Raw genomic sequence first — 23418 nt, forward strand, 5'->3', positions numbered from 1 at the left:
CGGTGCTGAAGAACAGCTAGGAGCGTGCTAGCCCCTGGCCTGGAGCCCCGCGGGGGCTGGGGGTTCTAGCCCTTGGACAAACCGCATGTTTCGAATCCAGGGGAGATCCTTGTGCAGCAGGTGGCTGTGATTGGTCAGTTCTGAGACAGCTGCCTGGGTGCACGAGGGGTTAAACACTGGGAGGGCGGGTGGGCTTTCTGGGGTGAGCAATGGGACAGGGCAAAGGAAAACGGCTCCAACACTTTCCAGGGCCACCAGGGAAGGCTACTGGCCCTTCCTTGCAGGGTCAGTTTTCACCAGAAACTAACGGGCTGGCGAAAGGACACAGACCAGAGCCCTTGGCAGGGCACAGGGGGAAGATCTCCTCGCAAGCCGCCCACCCCTTGGGGATCCCTTGGGGATCCCTTGGGGGCAGGGCTGGGCTCTGTGCAGAGGTGTATGGAGAGAGCAGGTGGCCCAGCGGGCGCCCCCAGCGGAGCTGGTGTATGAGGCGGGGCAGCCAGCCAGCCAGCCAGGTGGAAGCAACGCACGTGGTCCATGCCCTACAGGGAGAGGCCCTGGGAACGGACAGCAGCTCCTCCTACAGGCCTCGTCAGCAGAAATTCTTGTAAAGATTTGCATTCCAATGCAGCTGCCTCAGAGCAGGAGAGCGGGGCTCCAACCGCTGCACGCTTCAGTATGCATCGGCCCTGTTCCCATAGGCCAGGGCAGGCTTCAAACCCAGCCCAACCCATCAGACCTAGGCAAGTCATCACGGCAAACCACAGACCTTCCCTGCATGCTTCCTCTCCCCGCGGGCCTCACCCGGCTCCTGCAGCCCGAGGCCCCGCAGGGGCCAAAGCCAGCTCCAAGCTCGGCTGGGTCCTGGCTCCCTCTAGGCCTTCACCGGGCGGCTGCACCACTGTCCTGGCTCGCAGGGCGCTGGCGATTCCTGCATGAAGGCTGCGAGCACCCACCTCCGTGAGACAGAGGAGGGCCAGAGCTGCCGGCGTGGGTCTGAGCTAGTGCACCTGGGAGAAAAGCCAAGTTACAGAGAGCGCAGCAACACGGGGCAGCGGGGACCACCCCAGTGACCCCCATAGGGAGTCAGACGAGGCACACGTAGGGCAGCTGTCCCCTACAGTTCACAGGGGAGCTCGACCTCCGGGAGCTCTTGGACCAGGTTACGCCACTTGTGTCACAAGGTCCACTCACCACCTCCTGGCTGCTCTGGGGATTAAGTCCTCCCAGGTCCAACCCCCTCCTCTGCCAGGCGGGGTGGGCCCTACCGCCTCTCTCCGTGGCTCTGGGGGCTCTGTCTCTGGGGCTTGGCCTGAGGGCCAGGTCACAGTGTTTTCCTTCTGCACAACTGCCCTGGGCAGCCTTCTGCTCCACTGCCTGGTCTGCCACTTCCCCGGTGGCTGCTCGGGAACGTGGGCCCACCCATTGCTCTAGGGTCCAGCCCACAGCCCCCACAACCAGCAGCCAAGGTCTGCACAGTCCCAAACCTTGCTACAGTTTCCCTGAGCTGCTCCTGCTTTACCTCCGTCAGGCTCTTTCTCCATCTCCTCTGGACTTGCCCTTCCCTCGGGACCAGGCCCCGATGCTGCTCCTCTCCCCCCCGCTTTCCTCCTTCCCTCTCGAAGGCTAAGAGTGACCACAGGCATCCACACTGCAGCCCCTTTCTGCTGCCAGCTTCCTGGCTCCAGCCCAGCCCCGCCTGTATCTTCTCAGCTGGGCTCCAGCATCATTCCGGGATGACTTAGGCCACCTAATTCCTCTCAGCTGTGGCCTATCCAGCTAATTGGCCCCTTTCCAGCCTCATTAACCCCTTCTAGGCTGGGGTGGGGTGAAGATCACACCACAAGTACCATAACCCTTTACATGGTTCTCTGGCCCCCCGGCGATGGTGGACAGCTGTTCTCCTGGGACGTGGGACATGTTTGGCATTAGACCAGCTCTCACTTTTCTTTCCAAAGGAGCAAGAATTAAGCCACAAGAGAGCCCGCCCTCACTCCCCAAACCCGAAGCAGACACTGCATCACGAAGGCAGCAGGAGTCACCCCAGAGTGACCAGAGCAATTTGCTGTTCACTTAAGGGAGGGCGAAAGATGGACGTGTCAGCAGGTCAGGCGCTAGACGAAGACTTGGGAGACCTTGCTCTGCAACAGACTCTGTGTGACCTTGGGCAAGTCCCTTAGCTTCTCTGGGCTTCAATGGAGACTACAGCTGGCTGCCTGGCAGTAAAGGTTGGGAGGTGCTCAGAGGGGCCCGCTAAGTGCCTTAGGTCCATATAATTGTTGCAGTCACACCTGATTTCTCACAATTACCACTTCGGGAAACTGAGTCTTGATTAAAAGCGCTGATATTACTTTTAGAGCAAACAGTTAAAACCCAGTTTTTAAATGTATCCTCACATGCTCTGTGAGGCTGACAAATGAGGGGCCGTGCTGCAGGGCCATAAAACAGAGTGGGAGCTCTTTACCCTCTAGCATAATGCACAATCCAAGGGACAGCCCATGACATGGAGAAGGAACAAACTGAGACCTCTTAAAGGGGCACACACTAGTTTTCCACATAATACACAATTAACTTGTGCAACTCACTGCCACAAGCTCCCAAGGAGCCCAAGAGCTCAGCGGCGTTGGCCATTTGCATGGCTAATGAGAATGGCAGAAGTGCATTAGCGTGGTTTTAAAGTACAGAAAGCTTGGACGTGATAGATCTTGTCGTCTTGGCTGGGCCACAAGCCGAGGGCTATCTGAGGGGGGTGACCAAGGGGCTCCCCAGGCACCAGATTCCAGAATGGCCCATTACAGGTTTCCTGCCCCTCCTTCTGCAGCAGGCGAGGCTGGGCGGGTCAGAGACAGGTCGGGCTGGAGCAGCTGCTCCCCACATTTCTGACACAGCCTCCCTGCCTCGGCAGAGGTGGAGGGGGCAGCAGGGCCAGGGAGACAGCAGGAGGGAGCAGAAGCACCCAGAGAATTGCTCCCTGGCCTGGCCCAACCAGAGACTGCAGCTGTTGGGCCGGTTGGGCAGCGTCCAGACAAGCTGCTCCCGCAGCCCCTCACACTCACCTTCCCCTGGCTGCCAGGCAGGGCCAGGTCCCCAGCCGGTCTGGTCAGGTTCGCAGCTGCTCTCCCTCACTGCTGGAGCTCCTCAGTTGTCAGGCAGGGCTCCCACAACCACAAAGGGGAGCCGGGCCTGGCTGAGCCGGGCAGTCCGTCACCCCGGGGCTCCAGCTGGGACACTTGAAGGGCTCCCCTTGCGCGTGGGGAGCCAGGGCTGTCCCCACCCCGTCACAGAATCATGGAAATGTGGGGCTAGCCCAGCCCCCTGCTGACGCAGGACCAAGTACCCCTAGACCATCCCTGACGGGGGTTTGCCCAGCTGGTCAGTAACAGGGCCGGCTCTACACCAGCGTCCCAAGCATGTGCTTGGGGCGGCAAAAAACTTGGAGTCGGTAAAACCGCCAATTAATTGTGCGTTTTCTGGGATAAATAATCCCTCGTGGCTGGTGACCTCACAGGCATGGCTACCCGAGGCTGTCTTCCTCGGGCCGAGGAGGGAGCTTGGGGGACGTGCGTGAGCAGGACTCCCAGGCTCGCTGCTAGGGGTGTGTGACCTGGGGAGCTGGGGCTGCTGGTGATGTGCCCCTCCGCTAACCTCGTCACCTCAATTCCCTGCCGCTTGCCGGGCGGGATGAGCACTTGAGCAACCTTAGGTAAAAGTTCATGAAGGTCTGTGAGCCGGGGCTGTCTGTGGGGGGCAGTTTAGTCACAGGTGGTTTCCATCAGTAGAAACATGGAGAAGCAAGAAAAGAGGAGCCAAAAGGCTGCGTAGGTTGAAGTCTATGCCCTGGCTTAGACCAAGATTTACCTATATGCAAAGTGTCATGGAAACCAGACACCCAGTCAGAGGTGAGCACAGAGGGAGTCCAGAAAAACGGAGTCTGACACACACAGCAGGTCCTCTCAGTCTGGCCACAGCTAAGGAAGCAGAACCAGGCCGGTCAGTCACTGATGGGGGAAGTCGTCGCCAGCGACACTGACGAGCCACCACTCGAGACGGCATCTGTAGCAAAGGACAACAGCCCCGTGGCCTGAAGCTTGTGACGCAAGGCACCTCCGTCATCTCGCCAGACTTACCCCCCACCCCCCCACCGGCCATGGCGGGCCTGGGGTAAACAGCCCCACTCCAGGCAGAGTTTTGCCTTGTGCGCTCCCTTGTCGTATTTTCAGGGCAGGCCTCAGGGATGATCCGCGACCAAACAAAAAAAAAAAAACGTCTCAAACAAAACCCCAGGATGAAGGGTACCTTTCACTGCCTGCTCGCTGGGGCAGGGTGTCATCCTGTTGGTTCCCGGGTGTCAGTCCTAGCCCGGCCGGCACTCAGGTTTGCGTTTCCCCTACAGGAAGGAGCACGGACTCCTGCCCCGGAGCAGCTCATTCCCCTAGCGTGGAGCAGCTGGTCTCTCTCCTCCCACCTTCTGTGCCCAGAGGAGGGTTTTTAAAGGCCTCAGGCAGCCCGTACTTGGAATCGGGTGCCCCTGACTGACCTGAGGTAACCCCTTCTCAGCTTGGAGGAAAAAGGGCCTTTAACATTGTAGGGCTCACACCTCGGCCTCCCAAGACCCTCCTGCAGCCTCCCGGCCTGACTTAGTCACACGTTACTGAACTTCTGTGTGTTGCAATAACCAATTCCTACTGCCGAGCAGAACTTGCTGAACCAATTGGAACAAACCAAACAGAACTCGTTATCTTACGGCTCAGGTCGGCCTCCAAAGAAGGGGGGTGGGGGGGAGCCTGTGGGCCTTCTAACTCAGAGAATGGAAATTTTCAGTAAGTCAAATAAAATTGTCCCTTTTTCTTGTGTCTACAAGGTCCACAGACCTGCTGCCCAAAGGAGTTTTATAGTGGCGAGCCCTCAAGGAGGCATCACAAGGAAGTATACACAGGGTTTTCAGTTCCTCCTCTTCTACTGGGAGCCCACAGTGCAGAGCATTCGCCTACTGAAGGCAGCATCTGGGGATGCCTGAGTTGTCCAGCTTGTGAAATCTGGAGGAGGTCTGAATGGATGACTGTGGGCAGGTAGGAGCTTGAAGTGCGTGTGTGCTGTGAATAGGTCTCAGTGGGACCCCGAATTTCCTCACTGGGAACTGAAACATTTCTGGTTTAAGACTCCACTCTGCCTTCGGCCACAGTGTTTTTCTGTCCTTGAACACGTAGCGCTCACAAAGCCTGGAGGGCTTGTTCTGCCCAGGACATCAGCCAACGGGCTTCCCTCTGCAGGGATGAGGACCTCGCCCCACCTTGTTTGTCGGCACTGGCCATTGTCTGTCATGATCCGGACCAGGGAGCTGTTCGCCCATGCATAGTCTCTAGCGAATTGCCCTGAGCTCTACCCAGTTTATACTGCATTTGCATTCCGCGCATTGTCCAAACTGCCTGTGTTGACTTCACCATCTGCAGGTGAGCTTCCGATCCCTCACGGCTGGCGTCAGCGCAAGCACAGGTCTGTCCAGCTCGGCTACAGGTGAATTCTGCATTACGGGGCTCTGGGAAGTTGGACTCTCTTGGCGGGAGGAGACAGGAACTGCAGAAAGAAGTGGAGCGGTTTCATGTGTTCTTGAGCCCACTGCACCGTCCATGTGGGACAAACATCCCAGCAGGGACATGGGGGCTGGTCTGAAGGGTCCTGGAGGCTGCTGACTGTCCTGTCCAAAGAAGTTAATTTGTTCTGTCTCTTGAGAGGTAACCCCCCCGTGAGGCTGTGTGGATTTCCCCCGTAGGTCTTGCTGGAGTCCTGGGCACAACTAAGCGTATGGACCAAAGCAGATCTTGGCAGGATAGTAATACACCAGGTCAGCCCAGTCCTGAGTGGAGAGGTTGGTACATGAACCACAGGGCTCTCAAGTAAGTACGTGCGCACATTCCTACGAGGTGGCACAGGGACACAGCCCCTCGTATGACCAGGCGGGACTGACAGGGTAACGGATGAGGACACGTTGTTTGAACGAGCAGGTAGAGGAGTGGTAGCGAAAAGCAGCTTGAGTGTGATGCGTAACTTGGTTGTATTAGTGCACAAAAGAAGAGTGGAAGCAGGGGCATCTTCGTATTGGCCTAGGGGACAGGCCGCCGAGGGGAGCTCTTGCTGTGTGGTGGGTGGCGCTTTTCCTAGTTCAGGGAAACAAAAACCTGGGGCGCTTGAGGATCCAGGTTGTCCTTTTGTGCCACTTTGTCTCTGGCTGGTGCTCTTAGCAACAGGTTGTCAAGGAATGGCTAGAGCTGACCCCTTCCTTCCTGCCTGCCGCTACCAAGACCAGGTACACATCTGCAGTTACCCTGTGGTCCATGGCCAGGCCAGAGAGTGACGACCTGTACTGGACGTGCTGGGATCCAGAGGGGGAAATGGAGAGCACTCGGTGAGACTTATGGATGGAGATGGACGAATGGGCTGCCGGTTGACAACAGACCGTCTCCTTTGTTGATAGCTGCCAGGGGGGGCTTTAACGTTTCTGTCTTGAACCTCAGCATCCTCGGGATCTCATTAAGCAGAGACATCCGGGAGGAGAACTGAGGAGATCCCGAGCACATTCTCTCTGGACAATCTCCAGAACCCACTTGTTGTAGGGGGTTTGAGGCCAACACTCTGCAAGCTGGAGGAGACTCTGGGTGTCAAGGAGGACCAGACAGTCAAGTGGATGTGTTACCCCCTGGAGCGGCCACCTCTGGTTCTAGACCACCTTCACCTGGAGGAGCTGGAATCGTTTTGACTGCTAAACTGCTGGTTTGGAAGCTTAACAAGACTGCTTGGGTTTGGAACAGGAACTTTTATTACCCACTGTGGGGCTGGGCAGGACCCAGAGTCATTCTTTCTTTATCTAAGGAGTCAGACACCACCTCATCCATCGATTCCCCAACTAATTTCCCTCCTGAATGCTAACCGATGCCAAAGTCACTTAGTCTGGACATCTGCCTTACATATGAGGCAGTTACATACGCCAACAGGTAGCAGCACTGAAGCCCATCACTATTGCTGAGTGCCTGAGGACGTCCAAAGAAGAGTCCGAACTGAAGGCAGCCCCAGACCCAGGCGTTTTCTGCATCTGAGGGGGACAGAGTCAGACAGACCATCCATCCAGGCCCATTCTGCTGACTGAGCATGTGGATTCAGTGGACGGTCTCGGAGACATGCAGGCGTCTCAAAGTGTGTCCCGAGTGGGATGTCCATCCTCAGGTCTGTGGGATTCCCAGGACTTGAGTCTCCCTCTGTAGGCATTGGCATGTCCTTAGCTAGAGATGTCAGTGCAGCACTGACCTTAGGAAGGAAAACAAAATCTGATTTAGACTGGATTAATTATAAGGTTTCTTAGCCACCTTGTTCCGTCTCTTAGGTTTTCGTGAGAACTCCCCTTCCTGCTTGGAGAATGTAAATAAGGAAGTATTATTTACCTCTTCACATAAACACAAGCCCCAGGGGTCACCCAATTAAATTAATAGGCATCAGGTTTAAAACAAATATAAGGAAGTACTTCTTCAAATAACGTACAGTCAGTCTGTGGCATTCGTTGCCAGGGGATGTTGTGGAGGCCAAAAGAATAACGGGGTTAAAAAAAGAACTAGATAAGTTCATGGAGGATGGGTCCATCAGTGGCTATTAGCCAAGAAGGTCAGGGATGCAAAACCATGCCCCGGGTGTCCCTAAGCCTCTGACTGCCAGAAGCTGGGAGTGGATGATGGGATGGATCGCTTGATGATCGTCTGTTCTGTTCATTCCCTCTGGGGCACCTGGCATTGGCCCCTGTTGGCAGACAGGAGACTGGGCTTGATGGACCATTGGTCTGACCCAGTCTGATATCTAACAAGGCAGCATTGAGAGGAATGTAAGGTTCTGTGTGGGGCTGGTGAGGGGGATTTCTACTCTGTTTCCCCCTCTTTGCCTTTCTTAGGGGTTGCATTAGGCGGTTGATCTAAACTGGACACTGCCCTCGTAAGCATGTATTCAAAGGATCTGAACTGGTTCTTTTTTGCTTTTCCTCCCCCAGTGGGTCCTGTTCTCAATCGGAGAGTTATCCCTCCTTCAAGAAGGATGCTGATTGGCTCCCGTGCTTGCAAAATCTGTATCTGTGCTTCCTCCTCCCAGTGCTCTCCGGAGAACCAGCATCCGCAGACTCTGCAAGGTGGTAAGGAGAGACTTCTGTGCCTGCCCCTGGGTTTGCCTTTCCAGGGGGCTAAAGCCTTTTTAGGGGCATTTTGCTATTTGGGCTAAGACTTTGGGAAGAGGAAACCCAATGACCTTGGGGACTGGTCCCTGCGCCCCCTTCCCATTGTCTCTCTCTCTCATGTGCCCCGTGGATGCTCACCATCAGGGAGCTCTGCTGAAGGGCGTTAACTCACCTCCTTCTGTTTCTCCAGCCATACGCTCCTGACATGAGCATGTGGGCTAAGCAGGTCAGTGTCCTGTGTCACTGCTGGATTTGCCCTGTGTGTTTTCCTTTTCATCACAGACATGAGACTACAAATCTTCCGGCCTTCCCCTGGCTCCCCCAACGCAGGCGACGTTGTCAATGTGGCAATAGCATGACAAAAAGGAAGAGACACCCATAGCATGTTCATGTCAGACAAACGCCCGATTCCTAGAGAGAGACAGGGAAGGCACAGCTCTTCCTACCGTCCAGGTTTCTATTAAGCTGGGCCGCTGGCTCTTCCACCATAGAAAGGAACCGAGGCGGAGGTGCTTTGGGTTTCACAGTGCCCATCGGCAGGCAGCCACAAACACACTTAGCAGCACCCTCATGCTGCGGGTTAGCATTCAAAGTGCTGGCCAAATGCTAATTAATCCTAATTAGCCTTGTATTCCTTTGGGCTAATTGGCTCCCGACCCAGCCATTGCTACGGTGTGTGTGGTTACAGGCGAGCCAGCCTCTCGCCAGTCAAGAACACAAAGTCACCACCTCCACCAGGGCTGGCGGGGGGCTGTCTGCGTTAGACCATCGCTGGAAAGCTTTGGTTGGGTTATATCCCACCAAGCTGCTAGCTGGGCACTGGGGCAGCTCTCAGAAGCGGGAGGAAGGACAGGCCCCTCAGCCGTGCTCCCAGAACAGTGATGCTGGTACGGAGCCTGCAGAGGAGGTAGACGATTGGATCCAGGAGCAGCCGTTGGTGGCTGGAGGTGAGGTGAACGTTTCCCAGCGTAAGGGCCTGGACAAACGCTCAGACATGGCCACCGTCGGGCCCCACTCCGCAGTAACATTTGTGAAGAAGCTCAGTGCTGTGCAATACCTCGTGTGGCGCTGAAGCCTACGTGGGCCGTTTACCCCAAACCCACCCACCCACGCCCGATAGACACTAGCAGGAGTCAGACCTGGCACCAGGTGTCAAAGCATTTCAACAGCCTCTGGAAGTGCATCCTGGGTTACAAGCGGAATTGGAGAACCAGGCGTCAGAGCCACCATGTGAGCTGGAGGCACGGCCCCGTGCTCACGCACCTCCCAGGAAGCCCAGACTGGCAGGCCGTGTGTGTAACGTGCCCTGCCTGCAGCAGCACGTCCGGTTGTACAGACCTCACCAATCTCATTCTCCTGCAGCCTAGTACCGTGGCAAGGACGCCCCTAAAACAAGCCCAGCTTCTGCACGGCTACCAACCGCTGCTGAGAATGATTAGAAATGTTCTTCCCGGGACGGCTCTCCTGCTGGCTCTTCCAACCCTAGGTGAAACCCTTGCTGCTGGCTGCAATTAAAATCCTGCCCATCTTCCCCACGCAGCACCAGGGAGCAGGAGAGTTTGTATTTCCTTCCTGTTCCAAGTGTGCTGGTGCTGCAGGGGAACGCCCATGGTCCCTCCATGCAATGCCAGTGACAGGCAGGGACTGAATGGGGGATAGCAGGTGCGGGAGTGAGCTGCACTCTTGTAGCAGGTGTCCTATAGTTACCTTTTCATGCAGGACTTTACGGGTTAATGAACATGCAGGGGCAACACCTATGGAGAGATACAGGCAAACTGCAGGCAAGTCCTCCTCCCAACACTTCCTCTAGGAGAGGGCGGGAGGGAGACCAAGGAGCAGACTAAAGAGACCAACCGAGGCTAGTTTGATAGTTTTATTGCTTCTGGGATATGACTGAATTGATGTGACACAAGCCATGGAGAAGCCCACAAAAGATCTGCCCTCCCTGCAAGGCCTCTGTGCCTACAGGGGAAATTCAAAAAATAGAAACTAAAACTATTTTAAAAACTCCACAAGCTCGAATACTTCACCTGGGTAAAATACGAAGAGCCACCAAGCCTTTGGCGTGAGCAACCGCAGCGTGGGACAATCGAGGGGTCAGGGTAAGGGCCTGCTGCTCATTCATACCAAAAGAAGTATCTTTGTAGTGCTTTGATTGTACCGCTGGCTTTCATGCAGACTGTGCATAGTGAATACTGGGTTCTGGCTGGTTCTGCTCTCGTTCACAGGCCTTGTGAAGCATTCATAGAATCATAGAATCTCAGGGTTGGAAGGGACCTCAGGAGGTATCTAGTCCAACCCCCTGCTCAAAGCAGGACCAATCCCCAACTAAATCATTCATTGGCCAGATCCCTTTCTCGGTGGCTTCCCTGAGCACCTGGCCAGCATGTCAGTTAAGAAGAGCTCCCATCACAATTGGGTAAATGCCAATTAACAGACCATTACCCAACCCCCTTTGGTGCCATGTCCCGTCTCTGCACTTCCCTTCCCCTCCCAGCACCTGCATCGAGGTGGGAAGGTCACAACAGTGTGTGTGGGGGGGTCCCTGACCGGAGATGGGAGTCTCAAGGAGACACAGAGGAAGAGCAGCAAAGAGAAGGGAAATGCAGAGATAGGACAGGGCAAACTGTGCCTCCCGCCCATCACATCTACTCTGGGCACAGATGAGAGCTCAGCAAATCCATGAAGGTTACTTGTCTGTACCTGGAGGCCCCTCCCTGTATTCCACGCCTGGGATATGCATGCACACCATGCGCCTGACTCTGGAATTTCTTGCAAGCAGTGTCCGTTGCCCGGCACATGTGTTGTAGCTCTGCTCTGCTCCCAGCCAAGGGCATAAAGGGCATGTAGGCTGGCACCTCCAGTTTCCCATTCTCACTGCAGTGTCATGACTACGCAGCAGAGAGGACGAAGGGTAGGGGGTGGAATACAGACAGGGACCACACGTCTTGAAGAACCTCCAGTTGCAGGTAAGTAACCTCCTCTTCTTTGAGCGATGCTCCCTATCGTATTCCATGCGTAGAAGATTAACAAGCAGAAGTCAAACAGATGGTGGGTGCAAGGATGCAGAAGTGATAGCCGACTGCACAGTTCCCCACAGCCGTATCCATAGCTGATGAGGGTTCCAAGGTGTAATGTCTCATGAAGGCATGCAAAGAGCTCCAAGTCACTGCCCTACATAGCTCTAATATGAGTGTGTCTCTCAGGGCTGCAGCTGAAGTAGCTTGCCCTTTTATCCCTTCCGGGGGGATGCCAGCTAATAGATGATAAAAGGCAATATAACCCAAGATCCATGTCAGATGTCTCTGCACTGATATAGGTTGACCTCTTGATCACTTTGCTATGGAAACAAATAGTTTAGGTGCCTTTCTAACAACCTTTGTTCTTTGCAGATAAAAAGCCAAGCCCTCTGGAAGTCCAGAGGCTGCAGAGATCGCTCCTATTCCAAGGCATGTAGTTTAGGAAAAAATATGATGACCTGAAACTACCCTGGATATGAATCTGGGGTGGGGGTGTAGCAAGACCTTTTCTTTATAGAAGGGAGTACGTGGTGGACCCGCTGTAAGTGCTCCCAGGTCACTGACGCTATAGCTATCTGGCTGATGTTATAGCTATCAGAAAGCCCACCTTGGCAGACAGAGCACAGAGCACATGGCCAGCAGTTCAAAGGGAGTCTTCGAGAGAGACGATAGAACAAAACTGAGGTTCCACTGAGGTGCAAACTTCACCACTAGTGGAAAGGATTTGAGAATCTCCTTCAAAAACCTAGTTGTGAAAGGTGAGTGAAGATCACATGGTTATCCACTGCAGGATGGAAAGTGCTGATTGCTGCTAAATGCACCTGCAGGGAACTGAATGCAAGACCCAAAGAGTTAAGGGTAAGCAGAGGCTTTAAGATGTTGGAGATTCCAGCAGAGTTTGAAGACAAATTGCGTTGATAAGTCGAAGTGGAGACACGCTTCCGTTAACTCAGTAACAGCTTCCCTTAAAATCTTTTCTACTTTGGTTCAGGGTGGATCGCACTCTCTTGGAACATGAATGTCTGATGCCCATCCAAATACCAGGCTCTGAGCTGCAGTGGCCGTGAGCTGGAGTGTGTGACCTTGCTCCTGTGTTGCATTAGAAGGTCCGGCAATGTGGGGATGTTCATGGACGGCTGTACTGAGAACTTCAACAAATCCCTGAACCAGAACTGGCTGTCTCGGTCAGTTGGGTGCGATGAGGATGACTAGAGCTCTGTCTTCTTTGCTCTTCTGTAAAACCTGTGGTATCAAAGGAAGTGGAGGGAAAGCATACCCTGGGTGACCCTTCCACGACATCAAGAGGACATCTCCCAAAGAGTCTTTGCCCAGGGCTGCTGTGGAGAAGTATTGAGGACTTCTTGTTCACCTGTGAGGTAGAAAGATCCCAGGCCAGCATTCTCCATTGAGTGAAGACATCATTGAGAACTGAATCATGAATTTCTCATCTGTGATTCACGGAAAAGTGTCTGCTCAGGCAGTCTGCTAGGGAATTTTGCACCCCCAATAACTATGCTGCTGGTAGGGTTATGTGATGTTTGATGCACCAATTCCAGAAGGTGACTGCCTCTATGCTCAAAGAGAGAGGTTGTGTTCCCCCTTGCTTTATATAAAATAATGTCGGACAATATGACAACAGTATCTGAACATGTTTGGATTGGATGAGTGGGAGGAAAGCATTGCAGGCCCAATGGACAGCCATGAATTCTAGTAAGTTGACGTGCATTCTGGACTCTCAGGAGGTCCAGATACCCTGTCCCATATGATTGCCCGTGTGCACACCCCAACCCAAGAGGAAGGTGTCAGCTGAGATGGTTGCCTGAGGTGTTGGTTTGAGGAAAGGGATCCCTACCTGAACCTTCTCCAGTTTTGTCCACCAGACAAGAGAGCCTAATACCTTGGGCGGAATCGTCACCTTGTTGTTTATGGTGATCTTTTTGGTGAGTACACGGAGAGAAGCCAGGCTTGTAGGCATCCTAGATGTAGCCTGTAGAACAGTGTCGTGTGTATGCAGGAAGCCATGTGGCCAAGGAGGGAAAGGCAAGTTCTGACTGATGTCCTGGGTCTGAGAGTGACCTGGTGTATGACGGTGCTCGTGGCCTGAAACCTTTCGAGAGGTAGATACACTCCTGCTGTAGTCAAGTCGAACGTCACCCCTACAAAGTCTATGCACCTCATGGGTGTCAACATGGATTTATCGTGACTGATGCAGATACCTAGGGTAGGTAAAAGGCTGAGCAGAACACAGACTGACCCATGGACCTCCTTGTAGGAGCTACCCGTGAGAAGTCAGTCATTGAGGTATGGGAAGTCTGTAAATCCGTCTCGTCTCATCTAAGCAGCCACCACCTTCTTCGTACTCCAAGACAGTCGGAAACATACATTTCGTCAGAAGAAATCTTTGCTCTCCCCTCTACATATTCACTACTCCTGTCTGGCCCATCTATATCCCAGGACATTGTTAACTGGGGGAGGAGTATATCACGAGGAGACAGTCATTCCCCCATTCCACGCACCAGCCCTGAAGCACAGCCATCGGTACTGTCAGTCCCACCGGTGATCAGGGATTTGGCCTTCTCTTGCAATGGTTCAGAGGCTCCCAAGTCGTCTCTGAGGCACCAAGACAAGGCGGCCCTGGACAGATTCCGACCTCCAACCAAACAGGACTGCCCAAAGGACAGGTAGAAGCCCTATGCCATGGGGTCCCCCTCCACTGGTGGATCCATCTGATTGGCAATACTGAGGATCATGGGAGCCCTTTTGTCTGTCAGACGGAGGGAGCCTTGTGCCTGCTCCAAACCGCTGGGAGCACCGCGCACAGGGAGCCGAATGCCAGCAGGAGGAGCTGTTCTGGACAGCCCAGGCAGAGCGCGCTCCCGGCCACAGAATCCAGCTCTCACCTCCTTCCCCTCCTACAAAACCACTTCTCAGGCACCTCTGCAGTTGATGGGCTCCCACCTCCTCCATTCCTGCCACATGCAGCCTCTGGTTTGAGGGTATTCTCACCCTGCCCCTGTGCCGCCCCCAGCTGGTCAGTGGCAAACGCCCAACAAGCCATTACAGAGATGCTCTAGTCTGACAGTCTGCGGTGCTGTTTGTGGGGGATGGTTGTACAGCAAGCTGCTGTCCCAAGTCTGCTCCTAGGGACCGGGTGGGGGAAGTGTCCCTTGCGTCTCCTCACGTCATAGCTCCCAGACACTCCAGCTCCGGCAGCCGGCACAGCATGAGAAATTCCTTGCCATCGGATTGGCTCTGTGATATCGACTCCTGTCAGAGACCTCAGGCCTCCCAGCTCCATATTTAGGCGGTCGAGAACTCCCCGGGATTCTCTTCTCCAATGGAAAGGCGAGACCCACCTTTGCCCTATGGGCCCTGCGGTGACCCCCAGGCTCAGCGACTCCAGCCCCGCCAGCTCCAATGTGCCAGGCACTGTGCAACGGTTGCGGATGCGTGTGGAAAAAGGGCCAGGCCAGCCAGGCTTATGCTTCATGAACCAAACCAAACAGCAGGCTACGCCTCAGGGGCGAGAACAAACTCCAGCAGCCTCTGGGGGGTGTGCTGGCTAGACCCACTCCATTCACCAGCCGGGCACTGCCTTCTGGTTAGCACAGAGATCCTGGGGCCTCCTGCCCGACAGCCCTCTGGGGCTACCACATGCGGGAGATGGTGACGGGACAGGAACCGCCCATCCCCACCCCACCCCGGACTGAGCTGCTCTCTCCCTTTCAGTCCATTGCACGTGTGCTACAGATGTTTCCTTTGACCTAGTGTAACGCCCACGGACCCCGGTCGTTGTCGGGCAGGATCGAACCTGGGACCTTGGGAGCTTAGTGCATGAGTCTCGACTGCATGAGCTCAAAGCCACCTGGCTGTTAGCTAAGGCTGTAGAGCAGACGCATTAATCTCGCTCTCAGTGGTCTCGGTGCCGCTGATGGGACAGAACACCACGCCCGGGAGGTGTGTGGGTTACACCAGCAGTGAGGCCTACCAAAGTCACCCGGCACCAGGATCTCTAGCTCCTCAGCCAATGGGGCGCCTGCCAGAGGCCCTACAGAGAGCTGCAGTGTGGCAGACGGAGAGGGCGCGGAGTCAGTAGCTGTGGTTCCTTAGGTCCCGGGAGAGGAGCGAGCTCACGGTCAGGGACTGCCCCATGTCCCTGCGGGGACGAGACGCTCCTGTGAAGCCAAAGGAGGGAGTTTGCTCTGTCTGCTGATTCAGAGGGATAAAAGCTCCGGTGAGGCTTTGTAATGCCACCTAAAAATGACAAAACCTGAACAAGTTCCATTTCCAAAGCCCCTGCAGCTAGTCCTGGGTGAGCTGGGCCAGGAGGCGGTCGCCCGGCCATAGGTGATCACAGAGCCAATCTAACCCGAAATGCTTCATGCAGCACCCAGCTCCATGCCGTTGGCCCTCCCGAGCATCGCACTGCACCGGTACCGCATACAGCCAGCTCCATGCCGCTAGCCCTCCCGAGCATCGCACTGCTCCTGTACCGCGTACAGCCAGCTCCATGCCGCTGGCCCTCCCGAGCATCGCACCGCACCGGTACCGCGTACAGCCAGCTCCATGTCGCTGGCCCTCCCGAGCATCGCACTGCACCGGTACCGCGTACAGCCAGCTCCATGCCGCTGGCCCTCCCGAGCATCGCACTGCACCGGTACCGCGTATAGCCAGCTCCAGGCCATGGTGAGACCTTGGACTCAGACACATGGGAACCAGCAAGCTGGCAGCATAGCAGTGGGTAGAGGAAAGGAGAAGAAACCCCTTAGTCCTGACTGCCGGAGGGGCAGCGGGCACAGGCCTGTATGGTGATAGCCCTGGCATGACACTCACTCCTGTGGCGAAAAGCATGGGCAAAGTCCCCCTTAACTCTCCTTTGCCGTGACGTCTACCAGCAACTTGTCAATGGCTATGGGGAGGCTGCTGGTGTGCTGAGCCCAAGGCCGCTCATGTGGACCCATGTCCCCCGTTTCCTCGTGCTCCCTCGTCTGTCCGTATGCAGCTGTTGTCTCTCGGCTTACGCTGAGAGTGGGGCAGGGATTGTCTGGCTATTCCAGCACCTACCATACCAGAGCCTGGGTCGTGATCAGCAGCCCCTGGGCGGGAGCAGGGCTACAGGCTGCCAGTCTCTGCACCTGTCAAGGATCAAGGGCTCCGGAGGTGGCAGGAAGGGCGTGCACGATCATCGCTCACAAAACCCACCTAGAACCTCGCTGAGGGGCAACTGCCCCCGGGGTCCCTTCCTCGCCCACACACGGGGCTGCGGCTGGTTTGCTCTGCCACTGGAAGGATCAGGGGGCAGCGTATTTACGCTCCGTCCAGGGCAGGAGAGGCCTCGGGGGACTGATCACCGCTCTAAGCAGCACCAAGAGCAGGGCGCTAGGCAGGAGACCCAGCTGAAGAACAGGGTGAGCCGAAGGAAGTCACTTCCCTTCCTGACATCCCTGGCCTGGCAACTTGCACGTCTAGAGGGGAAGTTTTGCTACGAGCTGCCCTGGTTGCAGCAGGAATTTGTCTGGGGATGTGCTATACAGGAAGTCAGACAATCGCAGGGGGAGGGAAGGGGGCCAGCACGCATGCCTGTTGTGTAATACTGATGTTATCGGATAGGCAGGGCCAGCAGCCCCTCTCCTCGGATCCATCGCCACCCTGCCTGGCACAGGTGTGAGGAAAGCATCTCCTGCAGCTGGCTGGGCTACAGTGCCCGCTGCAGGCCCTGAGCCAGCTCTCTGCACCTGCACTCCCCGGCTGGTTGGGTCCTGTCCTACCGCAAAGGTAACAACAACGTCAAAGCCACGGCGCTGACACGACAAGAGGGAGGGAAGTGAGTACGGTCCGGCCTGGAGAGCACGTGGACAAAGCTCCCAAGCTCTCAGGGCGAGCGCTTCCCACGGTGCTGTAGCTCATGCAGGAGGGAGGATGCACGTGGAGGTGCCCGGAGCCCCTCGGAGCAGGGCAGGCTGAGGGAGCAGGAGGGCTGGGCTGGGGACTCTGCCCCCACGTACCAGGGTTGCTTTGGAAGGTTGGGAAATGTAGTGTGAGCGTCTGCGTGTGGCATTTACTGAAACACAATCCCTGGGCTGAATGGAACAGGAAAAACAACTCGGGAGAATATTCCAACGAGTTCCCACCAGAGCACAAGCTCAGTGTCCTGCAAACTCCTCCGAGCAGCACGGGGAGGGATGGCCTGAGAGCCAGAGGCAAAAGAGAAAGCAAGGAGGCTCAGACAGACCCCACCCTCCAGAGAGGAGCTGGAAAGGGCCCCCAGCTGCCTTGTCTCCGAGGGACTGGAACAGGGCCAGGCCTCTGCAAGTTGTTCAGAGAAGACACGCTGGGAGCAGCCCTGGACACAAAGCCGAGGTGCTGTCCAAGACTGGGAGCTGCAAGGAGACAGCTCGTTCTCCCTGCAGTGATCTGAGCAGGCAGCTCACGCTCGGAGCACAGAAGCGCAGCGCTGCCGAGGGCAGCCCATGCCAGCACCCAAAGCCATGTCTCACCAGGCCTGTGCCTCTACCCCCTGCAGGCGACAGCACCTACTGCACCAGCCCACTCTCACAGCTCAACTCGCCCAGTTCTGGTTCTTTCTTCTGACCCAGGCAGTGTGTCTTGCGTTGGTAAACCTCTTCGCCGCGTTTACGAGCCCTGCCCCAGGGAAGGCTGGAGGAGCAGGAGACGAGCTGTAGGCTTTGGTCTGCTCCAAGTGTCCCTTGTCCTGGGGTTAATTACACTTCCTGGAACCAAGTTCTTGCTCTGCAATCCAGAGCAAGACCCTGAGCCCTCTGGAAACGAATTACAGGGACCCCCAAGGCAAAGTGCAGTGACCCATCCACCTTCTCTGCCTCGGGTTCGTGACCTCTGCATGGCCTCCTCCCCAGCACCCAAATCCACCAGCACAAGAAGTGTAGCTGGCAGGAGGAGAAGAGTGGGGCCAGGTTATCCCGGAGCAGTAGCCAGTCCATTTCTGCCCTGGGGCTCAGATCCAGAGCACATGCTGCCGCACAGCCCAGCCTGATGTATTCACCTTACAGTACAGGAGGGAAAGGTTAGTTACATCCCCTCCCAAGTGCCCCCCTCTTCTGCACAGACACAGAATAACTGAGGCCAGCTCTCTCCCCACCCAGCCTGGTTGCTTTGCTCAGTCGATTGCCAACTTCTCTGCAGAAGGTACAGAACCCAAATGTGCAAATACTGCATGCCAAAGTAACAGACACGCTCGTACCCGCTGACAACAGCAATGGAGCAGCAGCGGCCCAGCCGCGTGGGAGCAGCCAGGAAATGAAGAAAGCGAAATGCCCGGGAAGGGGACGAGAAGTGAAGGTTTCCAGTCAGGTCACTCCCCTGCCCCTCGCCGGGGGGTCCATCGTCAAGGAGTCGTTAGCAGGGAACAAGACCAGGTGGGGGACGTAAAATGAACACGGTTGTAGCTATCTGCTGCTGAACACTGTGAAGCTTGGATTGCAACATGACCTCTGACCTCACTCAGAAAATAAATTATCCCTCTCCCCACATACAAATAAAGTCTGACGCTGTTGAGAAACCCTGGTACCGCTGAACAGAGATCCGCCTGCCCACGGCGCGGGGCCCGGCCGGCTCAGACCGAGGGCCGAACGCCCCTCGGCGCCAGGGGCCTGTCTGCCACTCCTCCAGGACACAAGCTGGCTCCTGGCTCCAGCTCAGGGTCAAGGCAGAGCCCGGGTGGAGCAAACAGCTGTGGAAAATGCAGCTGGATAAATGGCAGCTGCAGCGTCTATGCAGGGAGGTGCAGAAAAACGCCATGCTCAGCTCCCGCCAGCAGCCCTGTGTGGAGACCAGCGGAAGGCCATTGTCCTTTTACATTCCAGCAGCACCAACAGGAGTAAAGTCACGGACGGAGCTGTTTTCCCAGGGCAAGGACTAAGGCCAGGAGCTGCAGACCGCGTGTGGGGAGGCCGGGCTTCTGCTGGAGGTGGGCACAAGCCAGTCTTCGCTTTGTACTGCGATATTATTAGCATGATTCAACAAAGTTTCTTTTAAAAAATACTACTTGGTACATTCAGGCGGTGCTGCCCCAGCCAGCACCACTCCTGTTTGGCACTCTCTGCTTTGGGTCACTGACCTGTCTTCCTGTCTCTCCTCAGGCTTTCCCAACTAATTCTAGACACAAAAGTTCTATCTGCAGAGCTGAGGTCAATAACCGCCCTCAGCCCCACTCCCAGCTCTCCCCTGCCAGCCCCATGAGGGATGCAGCAGGTGCAGCACTGGTGCAGACTGGAGATCCGGGAAGGCTCTCCCAGAGCACCTGTGCATTTCTTGTGTTTCCTTTGAGTTGGGATTCCTGTGTGGCTCTCCCACTGCCTGCTCCCTTAGCTGTAGCGTGCGTCTCTCGCCTCCCTCCGACGCGGGGTCTGGGACAACTCAGATTCCACTGGTGAGGTCAGTGATGACTCGGGCTTTCACCAGCTTCCGCAGGAACTCCTTCTCTCGCTGGATGTTGTGCGTCCAGGACTGAAAGGAAGAGACAAGAAGCGAGTCACTCTCCTGCCCAGTGTGCATGTGTGCGCCCCACGTTCACCTCCCGCCAGCAGCCGCCCTGAGCTCTGCTGCCACAATCGTTTCACGACAGCACCTTCCAATACCAGCGAACACGGCCTTCCTCGCCGACACACGTCCTGCCTTAGGCAGCAGCAAGGCAGACACCGCGCCGCGCCACGAACGCGGTCCGGATAGCCAGCCTGGGAATGAGCCCGATTCCCTATGCAGCCGTCTCCACCACTGCCATGCAGCTGGAGGAGCTCCGTCCCCAGGGACAGGCCCAGGTGTTTAATGCCTGGTGTGCCTCTTCTCGGGGCATTTCCCCGCCATAGACAGAGAGTCTCTCTGACAGCAAGGCCCAGGCGTGAGGATCCTGAGAGCCCATCCCAGGGACAGAATAATGAGTACAGCCGAACCAGCCCCAGAGAGCCGGGGGCAGGGTGCTGCATGCTGGCTGGCTGGCTGGAGTTGGAGGACAGGGGGCTCTAGCAGAAGGGAGGTCCCTCAGAACACAGACACCTACCAGGAGCAGGGTCCAGGGAAGGCCTTGCAGACAGCCAAGTCCCCCTCTCTGACAAGAGCTTTGCAAAGCAACCTGCTAATTTAAAGCTAATCCTTCACTTTACAGCTGCCAGGGCAGAGTGGATGAAACCTGATCCAGGCTTCCTCAAACAGCGGCTCTGCTGCAAAGGCAGGCCCGGGCTCCGGCCCCGTCAGGGGCTGTGCAGATGTCCCGTGGCCACGGGGAAAGGGACAATGCCTGCAGAGAAAAGCTGTTTCTGGCCTGAGTCCAACGCATGCAGCTCTCAGGGACAGGGTGAGCCTGGAACAACATCAGGATTCCTAGCCACGTCCCCTGCTTCCACACTTGGCCCTTGGCCAGAACAGCCTGCTCCGTACACACGTGGCCAGGTCGGAAGGGTCAGCCAGGCATCCCGCTGGGGCTAGCAGGGTGCACAGGACAAGAGCTGCGCCTCGTCTCCCTCTGGTGTAGGAAGGATCCGGCCCAGAGGCCAGCTGAGGGGCCCTTCCGGAAGGGAGGGGGCAGGCACCCTGGGTTTGGTGCTCTAGCAAGCAACTGACAGACAGGAGGGCAGGTGATCGCACACACGCAGAGGAAGGATGCGTGGAGACCTAGCCTCAGGGCAGTGGTGGCTGCTGCCCCGGGGAGAGCCCAGGGCCGCTGGGCGGACCTCAGGGGAAAGCAGCACCTCCCAGCCCATGCTCCAAGCCCTCTCTGCTTTGGACAGAGGCTGTGTCGGGCAGCGGCTCTCACCAGCGCTGAGCTCATACAGGGTGGCCTGGCTTGGGGTTCACTGCTCTGGGGTGGGGTGTGTGCTCCAGGTCTGATGGCCCCTTTGGCTCATGGGAGTTAGCAGTGAGGAATGGCCCAGAATGCCTCCAGGACAGTCACTGACCCAATGAACAATACATTCTAAGGAACGTGCCTTGTAAACTGAAACGGCTTCTCTGAGAACGGAGACCGCCAGCTCGGAGACCATCGTGGGGCTGTTCGTTCCCCCAGAAAGCTCATGGTGTTGGAACTGCTTGTAGCCTGTCTCCTGGGTCTCCCTCCAGAGAGGATCTGGCTGAGCAAGCAAGTGCATGGAGACTCCCCTGGAGTTAACAGCACCACACAGAAGTTAGGGGAACAGGCTATGCTCCACCCTCGCTCTCCTGCCCCCCCATCCGTCTCCAAACAACAGCTCCTTCTGCTCCTGCAAACCCTGCCCAGCACTCCAGGAGCAGCCAGATCGGGGCAAAGCCGGGACCCACACATGCCACACGGTGCACAGAGCTTCACAGTGGACAATTACAGAGTGACCTGCCCACTGCTCTGCAGCCCAGAGCTTCCCTCCCGTCCTATCCCTGCAGTTTCACTGTCGGCCTCTGCACCCCAAGCCATGCAGACAGGTCAGGTGGGGTGGGGGGGAACGACAGGTCTCCTGACTCCCAATCCAGTGCTCCAGCTACTAGGTTACCCTTCACCCCCCCACCCAGCGTTCACGTCCCCAACTGCATCCTAGGTACAGTCCTTCGGTACTGCCTTCCTGCTCTCTGGGCCTCCTGAGCCCCGGGCCCGCGTCCTGTCAGCTTTTCTTGTACCCGGGAAGATGAAGTGGAGTCGTGCCCCAGAACTCAGCCGGTGAATCACGCTGAGCACTTCTGACGTGGTTATTATTGGCCACTCTCTGCTCCTTCCCTGAGCCACAACTGGCGGGAGGATGAGGAACAGGAGCAGGGCCCAGGGCCACCCCCCTGCCCCCGTCTCCCTTCCTGGCTCCTGGGGGCTTGGGGAACCAAACTCCTTCCAGGGCACAGTCTGAACACTCCCTAGAGCAGGGGGGGCCAACCTGAGCCTGAGAAGGAGCCAGAATTTACCAATGTACATTGCCAAAGAGCCACAGTAACATGTCAGCAGCCCCCCCTCAGCTCCCGTCCCACCCACTGCTCCCAGGCTGATCGGCGCCTCCCTCTCCCTCCCCGCACCTCCCGATCAGCTGTTCCGTGGCGTGCAGGAGGCTTTGGGGGGTGGAGCGAGGGCACGGCAGGCTCAGGGGAGGGGGCAGGGTTTTCTGACCCCAAAGGTTCTGTGATCAGAGCAGCTGTGCAGACGAGGGACCGGCGCCTCTCACTGGCTCTCGACCCGGCTCCTTACGCCACGCCAGTCACACCGCTATGGACCAGCGTCTTGCGGCAAGGCACTCCTGGGGCCTGCTGAGGCCTAGGCTCCAACATGCACCAAGCCCCGTGCCCCCCAGCACAGCTCTCTGCCCCCCACTGCAGTTCTCTCCCCCCCCGGCACAGCGCTCTGCCCGTCACTGCACAGCTCTCTGTGCCCCACTGCAGTTCTCTCCCCCCCGGCACAGCGCTCTGCCCATCACTGCACAGCTCTCTGCCCCCCACTGCAGTTCTCTCCCCTCCTGGCACAGCGCTCTGCCCAATACTGCACAGCGCTCTGCCCCCCACTGCAGTCCTCTGCACCCCCCTCCCCCCGGCACAGCGCTCTGCCCACGCCAGCCTGCTCCGGAGGCACGTGTGTGTATTTTTGCACTAGGCAGCTGCAGCTCTTGTGCCACCTGTGTGCCACGCCCCGCAGTTCAGTTCCACCCCACCCAGCTCGGGAGTGATACGTCCTTTAGTCCCTTTCCCAAAGCCACGGTCACAACCGCCGCCGACTGACCCTTGGGGGCGGGCTCAGCAGCGGGGTCCAGGCCTGACTAGCGCCAATGCAAAGGGAACGGCGGGCAGCAGGCGATGTTACCGCCACTGGCAGGGGCGACTGTAACGTCTCGGGGGCAGGGAATCCCGAGCTGTGACTGCCGGGGCCAGCGTGTGCTCACAGCAAGCCCTTTACGACACGTCTGCCATCGTGTGCAGCCACGGGGGCTCCTTGCTAGTCCTCACTGGGTAGGATGCGCCGCCCATTGGGGTGCAGCTGTTATGATGCACCCCCGTTCCCCTCTGATGGGGAGCTTCTGCTGAGTGTCCTGACTCTGTGCAATAATCCTCGCAAAATACACCCCCCACAGCCCACTGCCTGGCACCAGGCACAGACACCCCCCCCACGCCCCGCTCCTCCCCAGAGGCAGACACCCACTGCCCAGCACCAGGCACAGACACACCCCCTGCCCCGCTCCTCCCCAGAGGCAGACACCCCCAGCCCACTGCCCGGCACCA

At 56.9% G+C, this 23418-nt stretch overlaps 1 protein-coding gene across 7 annotated transcripts in view; it reads right to left on the reverse strand.

Moving 5' to 3' along the window:
* Positions 1–397: 397 nt before the first annotated feature.
* ST3GAL3 (ST3 beta-galactoside alpha-2,3-sialyltransferase 3) overlaps positions 398–23418 on the reverse strand; it is a 383098-nt gene continuing 360077 nt past the window's right edge. For 4 of the 7 annotated variants that reach the window (XM_034779913.1, XM_034779915.1, XM_034779911.1 and 1 more), the window contains one exon: positions 17674–19710. In XM_034779913.1, coding sequence (XP_034635804.1) covers positions 19621–19710 — 90 coding nt within the window. In that variant the 3' untranslated portion in view covers positions 17674–19620. Of the gene's footprint in view, positions 7300–17673; positions 19711–21185; positions 21355–23418 lie in introns of those variants that run through there. The other 3 variants (XR_004646912.1, XR_004646911.1, XR_004646913.1) reach the window with 3 other exon arrangements.

This window comes from Trachemys scripta, chromosome 8, assembly GCF_013100865.1.
Source record: "Trachemys scripta elegans isolate TJP31775 chromosome 8, CAS_Tse_1.0, whole genome shotgun sequence".
In the NCBI taxonomy this organism is placed as follows: domain Eukaryota; kingdom Metazoa; phylum Chordata; order Testudines; family Emydidae; genus Trachemys; species Trachemys scripta.